The sequence below is a fragment of the Geospiza fortis genome, unplaced genomic scaffold (assembly GCF_000277835.1).
Source record: "Geospiza fortis unplaced genomic scaffold, GeoFor_1.0 scaffold14, whole genome shotgun sequence".
NCBI classification, from domain to species: domain Eukaryota; kingdom Metazoa; phylum Chordata; class Aves; order Passeriformes; family Thraupidae; genus Geospiza; species Geospiza fortis.
Window position 1 is genome coordinate 416,397 of NW_005054512.1, and position 5,856 is coordinate 422,252.

At 49.5% G+C, this 5,856-nt stretch overlaps 1 protein-coding gene across 3 annotated transcripts in view; it reads left to right on the plus strand.

Annotated features, from left to right (window-relative positions):
• Nucleotides 1-8: 8 nt before the first annotated feature.
• Nucleotides 9-5,856, plus strand: part of LOC102035887 (diphosphoinositol polyphosphate phosphohydrolase 1) — a 20,812-nt gene continuing 14,964 nt past the window's right edge. For all 3 annotated transcript variants that reach the window (XR_004082547.1, XM_005428905.3, XM_031063539.1), the window contains exon 1: nucleotides 9-143. Coding sequence is in view for 2 of the 3 variants with exons in the window: in XM_005428905.3 (XP_005428962.1) it covers nucleotides 45-143 (99 nt within the window). In the remaining variant the exon portion in view is untranslated. The remainder of the gene's footprint in view (nucleotides 144-5,856) is intronic.

Consider the following 5,856-nt stretch of genomic DNA (forward strand, 5'->3'; position numbering starts at 1 on the left):
CCGGGGCGGCGCGTCCTCCAGCCCCGCCGCCCCCGGAGCGGAGGATGATGAAGCTCAAGTCCAACCAGACGCGCACCTACGACGGGGACGGCTACAAGAAGCGGGCGGCCTGCCTGTGCTTCCGCAGCGAGAGCGAGGAGGAGGTGAGGGGCGAGGCCGGGCCCGGGACCCCCGAGCGACCGGGGTGGGGGGACTCGGTCCCAGCGGGGTTTTATTTTTAACAGGCGCCGTTCAGCGTCGCTGGGAGAGTTGGTGCTTCCCACTGGGCTCCTGCTCTCCGGCGGAGCCGGGGAGATGCCCGGTGGGCGGCGGGACGGGCTGAGGGGAGCGCGGGAGGGGGCTTGGCAGTGTTGGGGACCCACCACGCTGGCAGAACTTCAGTCCAGCACATCACATGAGATGGGAGAGGAAACCTGACCTTGGATTTATAAAAAGAAACTGGGATAAAAGGGGACTGATGGAGTGCCAGAAGTTGCTGTCCAGAGAGTTTGGGAGGAAGTGGGAATTAAAGGTGGATTGGTTGGTTTGAGAGCGGCCGCGTTGCTAAGGGGCTGCATTGTCCGGGAAGTTACAGCGAGAAACTTCGCTCCGATGTGCGATTTTACACCAGGCTTTGTTGACACCTCCTGAAGGTGAGCTCGGGGTGCTCAGAGCAGCAAGGCTGTAGGTCTGCTGTCTGTGCTGCTGCTGGAGTCAGGCGTACACACTCCACTGCATTTGCTGTGCCCGTGTGGCTGTGCTAAAGTCTTTGTTCTCCTGATTATCATATTTGTAGCTACAGGAAATCGGAAGGGAATGCAGACAGTTCACTGGAGGAAAGGCAATTAGCATACATCCAGTTATTCTTTAACGTGAAGGAGACTGCACAAGCCCTTTGTAGCTGTGCTGGCGTGATGAGGAGTGTCAGCATTTCAGCAGAAATGGTCTGAAATGACAGCAGTGTGGCTGGTGCAGCGTTCAGTGTGACTGATCCTTCCCACGGACTTCCAGGAAATGTATGGACTGACCGTGAAGAAGACCATCATTGTTTTGTGTGGTGATGCTGGGGATGCTCAGCACGGGTGGGTGAAGGCGTTGGAGCACCCTGATGAATCGTACACAAGTAGTGGGGCACTTTGCAGGCTCTTCTCCAGCAGTGGAGACTTGGCCATGTGTGACTGCGGGGTGGTTTAGGGTAGAAAAGTACTTTTAACAGGTGCCTGAGGCAATCAGCATGTGACTGGTTGTGAGTTTTATTTTAACACACCTCAGGCTGCAGTGTTGCATAGGCTCCAGCTGATCCCTCCAGCCCGTGGGAGCCGGTGACAGAGTCCTCATGGTGCTGGGGACACTGAGGTGTGTTAATGACAGGGATCAGAGCCCTCATGGTGCTGGGACACTGAGGTGTGTTAATGACAGGGGTCAGAGCCCTCATGGTGCTGGGGACACCGAGGTGTGTTAATGACAGGGGTCAGAGCCCTCATGGTGCTGGGACACCGGGCTGTGTGGCAGTGTCACAGTGCTGACCCAAGAGATCCAAGGAGGAAAGTGAACTCGTTCCCGAGGCACGCTGGCGTGGGATGGATGCTGCCAGCAGGCTCAGCTGTCAGGTTGGTGTAAGGCTGAGATTTAAAACCACTTTTGTGTCACTTATGTCTCTGCTGTGGTCTCCACCTGCAGTGGATTGAATTTAAACTCCTTCAGGCTCTAATTTCCAGGTAAGAGCTGGAGTAGAACGATCTGTTTCTGGTTTCAGGCAGGGTTTGAGCAAGCTGGCTCCCTGTGCTGGGTCATTCCCGGGGGTCTGTGAGCTCTGGGGAGGTTTCTGTGTGCAGGGCAGTGGAGCCTCTGGCTGAGCTCTCGTTGTCCCTGTGGTCGCTGTTGGTGGCCTCGTCCCTGAGCTCACAGTGACAGCTGGCAGTGGCTCTGCTGCCCTGGGACAGCTCGGGGAGGGAGCAGTGGTGTCTGTGGTAGGGCTGCACTCCGGGCTGGGGTGGTTTCCTCGGGATGTGCTGCGTGTGCCGCAGGTGAGGAGCAAGGCAGGGAAGGATGGGTCTGATCTCAGAGCCTTTGAAGGTCTGTGTGTGGTACCTGTGAGCTGAACACTGGGCTGAAGCTGCATCCTCTGTTCCCACCTGTTACAGCCCTGCCGCAGGAGCTGCCCAGGAAGGGGGCTTGGCACAAATCCATCTGGGAAAGTTCTTACCCAATCCCGTGGAATTAACCCCGCTGGGATGGACTCTGTGCCCAGATCCTGCACTTGGCCCTGGCCAAAAGGCATTGAAGTTAAACTTGTGACAATGAGTGAAATCAGCAAGCAGGGCACCTTATTAATGTTCCTTTCTAATTATTTCTTGGGTTAATTCTCATTTGTTGGCTTTTAAATAAACTTTGAGAGAAGCTGACTGGTGTCCACTCACTCCTGCTTGATAGCAAGGAAGGTGTTACCTGTACACATTTAAACACAGAATGTAAAATGGCTCCGAAAGATTTCTTGGTTTGCTCTTGGACAATAATACTTTTTAATGTTACTGACGTATTTTATTATTGATTGCTTCTATTTAAGTGGAAATTGAGATCTCTTTAAAAGGTCTCTCCAGGGAGGGGAGAAAGAGCCAGAGCCAAAGTATGTACATTAAAGAGCTATTAAAAGCTTAGTGTTTGAAAAGAAGAGAGAAGAAAAGAAGCATGTTTTGATAAATAAATTAAACTTTCTATATTAAAGTTGGATTTTTTTCTAGGACTGGCTGTTTCTCATTACTGTTCCTTTTAAGTGCTTAAGAAATAGTAGAACTTCGGTCTTGCCTTTCTTCTTCATTTCCTGCTATGAATTCAAAAATCTCATTTTTTCCTGTTTTTAACCCCTCATTAGTTCTTGAATTAAAAAAGTTTGTCAGTGGACAAGAAGAAATAAGAGAATTTTGTTTACTCTTACAGAGGAGGCTGCTTTCTTCTGTTTAGGTGTTTCCCCCTGACTCTTCAGTTCACTGATATATTTTTCATTGAAATCTTTGCAATCTCTGGAGATTGATAAAACACCATGTCCTTGGTTTGGTGTTACATTTGCAAATAAAGAAGCTTAACAGAAAAATACTTTGTTCTTTTTTAGTTTTTAAGTGATTTATTTTTTCCTTATGCTGCTGGAGGTCGCACATTGTCTCTGCATTGCATTTGGAGGCCGCTACTTTTGGGCATGAAAAAAGCTCTGGAACGGTTTTGGAAGACCAAGCATTGGCTGAAAAGATGCCTTTGTTACATATTCCTTTAAAAAGCAGCAGAGGGAGAATTCATTTCAATGTGAATCTCAAATAGAGAAAAAAATTTACATTTTTTGGGCATTGTGGAAACCCCCCAAATTGTGTGTGGTTTCCCAAACCACCATCCACATCCTTGGGCAGCAGGGAGAGCTGGGGCAGCAACGGGATTCATTCAGAGAGTGGGAACAGACTTCAAAGGACCTTCCAGCAGCCAGAACCAGGACTTTGCTATTCCCATCTTTTCACATGGACTGAACTCCTGGGATATTTGCAGAACTGTGGAAGGAGGGTGCAGAGGGAGAGCTCCCAAATCCTGTGGTACCTCTGGAGTCACTTCATTGCTTGGGGCATCCCTGCCCCTCAGCATCACCAGCAGGGTGTTATTTTTACACAACACACATATTTTTTGTGTGGACCAGCTGTTCCATGAGGAAACATCCCAGAAAATGCCCCTCATGGCCCAGCAGCTGGAGCCCTGCTCCGGTGGTGTTTGACAGGATAAAGAGGCACCGTTGGGCCCTGGGTCTGTGCTGGGACAGCAGCAGGTTTCAACATGCCCACATTGTGTCTGTGAAAGGACAAGCTGCTCGTTAACCACGGGCGTTTTTAAAGACTTTTTTTTTTTGAGAAAATGTCTCGGGAAGAATCTTTTCTGAGCAGTGAATGAGGCCTGAATGGAGCTGGGAGAAGAGAGGCTTCACCCAGGGGCCGGTGCCCTGGCACACGCTGCTGAGCCTCGGTGGTCACGGTGGTCACGGGGAGAGCTGGGCCGGGTGGCCCCTGGGAAAGCCATTGGAATGCAAACGAACCTTTTTTCTTTTCCTTGTGGCCTCTCCTCTCCCGGTTTTCCTCTCCAGCTGTGATGTAACACAGCAGAGCCGGGATTGGAACCCGCCGAGTGTGGTGGGGATCACGAGGTGCTCCTGGGCTGTCCCCTGTGCCTTGGCTCCAGTGTAAACCAATAACAGCTAAAACCACTCCGGTGTAAGTGAGCCCAGCATCATATGATCATCCTGCTTTCTGTGGAATAGTCTCAGAATCCCTGTTCTGATGGCTGGGCTTGGCTGGGTGCTCCCATCTGCTGAATAAAAGGGTCGTGGTTGAACCCAGGTGAAGTTCTCCTGGTCTGTTGCTAACCTGTTACCACATCTCCAGGGGGATAAGGGCCAGCTTGGAAGTGGATCTCTTGCCTGTGCTCTCCTGTCCCTCTCAGCCCTGTAGATTGTGTAGAATCTGTAAGTTGTGTTCTCCAACCTGGCTTTCATCTTAAAAAGTGTTTTGCCTTCCCACAAAAGCAGCTGTCACTAAACAGTTTTACAAGCAATTCCATGGTCTCTTGTACGTTTCCAGACAACAAAAGAATGAAAATTGTTAAGTTTTCACTTCATTTGCTGGAAGCTCAGCGAGCTGTTGTGAAACTGAAAACTGAGTCAGTTTTGTTCTGCTGCAACTCAGGGAAAAGTGATGACTATGGAAAGAGGGTGTGCTCCACCCTGGGTCTGTGGAGAAGGACCAACAGTGGTGGCTGTGTCTGTTCTCTGCAGAACACTGCTTTGGAATCTCTTCCACCTCAGATCCATTTAGTGCTTGACTAGGAGCTGTTTTCCTACCTTTTTCGCCTCACTCTGTGTATTCTGTACCCCCTCTTTTTTTAAAAAAAACCATGCCCAGTTGCCTGACTCGGTTCATCTCAGCACCCTTCAGATAAACTCCTGCAGTGTGGAGACAGGTACCAGCATTTGGGGGTGCACCCAGCAGGGACTGCTGCCAGGGGACCTTATCTTTCCATGGATAGGCTCTCACAATCTGGAAAAACAACTCTTTTCCTTCTTATTAAAAAAAAGAAAAACAACCATGTGTGTGGACTTTTATGTTCTTTTAAAATAAGGAGGGTTCTCCTGGTTTGCTTGGATAGAGCAAAATTAGCAAACTCAGTTCTACCTTACAAATAGCAAACATCCATGTGGGAGTGCTGTAGGTGACATCCAGTGGTTGGGAAACAGGGCCTCTGTTAGTTTAAACACTTGTTCTTTTTCAACCCAGCTGAAGGACTGACTGCACAGACCAGTCAAAGATCTCTCAAATTTTGTGTGTGTTTGTTTCAGAATTCCTGTCCCTGCCACTGGATATGGCACACTGACTCTTTGTTCTCAGCAATTTCACGTTAACCTGTGAAATTCGGAGGGGTACAATTACCTGCTGGGTAGATTTTTGTCAGATGTTTCAGGGCTTATTCTCCTCCTGCAGGTGACATATATTGATGCTGTGTGTAGAATTAACTACTTATATTTGAGCAGCTTCCCAAGAGTTTGTGCGTGCTGTATGTCCTGAGTAGGGTGGTTAATCAGAACAGTGTGCAGCTGCTGACAGCCAGAGTCATTTGGGCTCTGTAAAAACCCCAAATACCTCTTCATTGCTTTTTCCCCTCCCTTACTCAAAAAGGCACTTTACAAGCCAGCCTTCCTCCTGGAAAAGGTGCGCCTGGACAAGTTGTGTAAGCACTGAGTGGTCACCAAACTGGTTTTGACAGGCAGAAATAGGTTCTGGGGTTTGGGGTCTCTTCTCTGGGAGTGCCCATTATCAGCCCTCAGCTTCTGAAAGCAGCGGCTGCTGCTGCAGG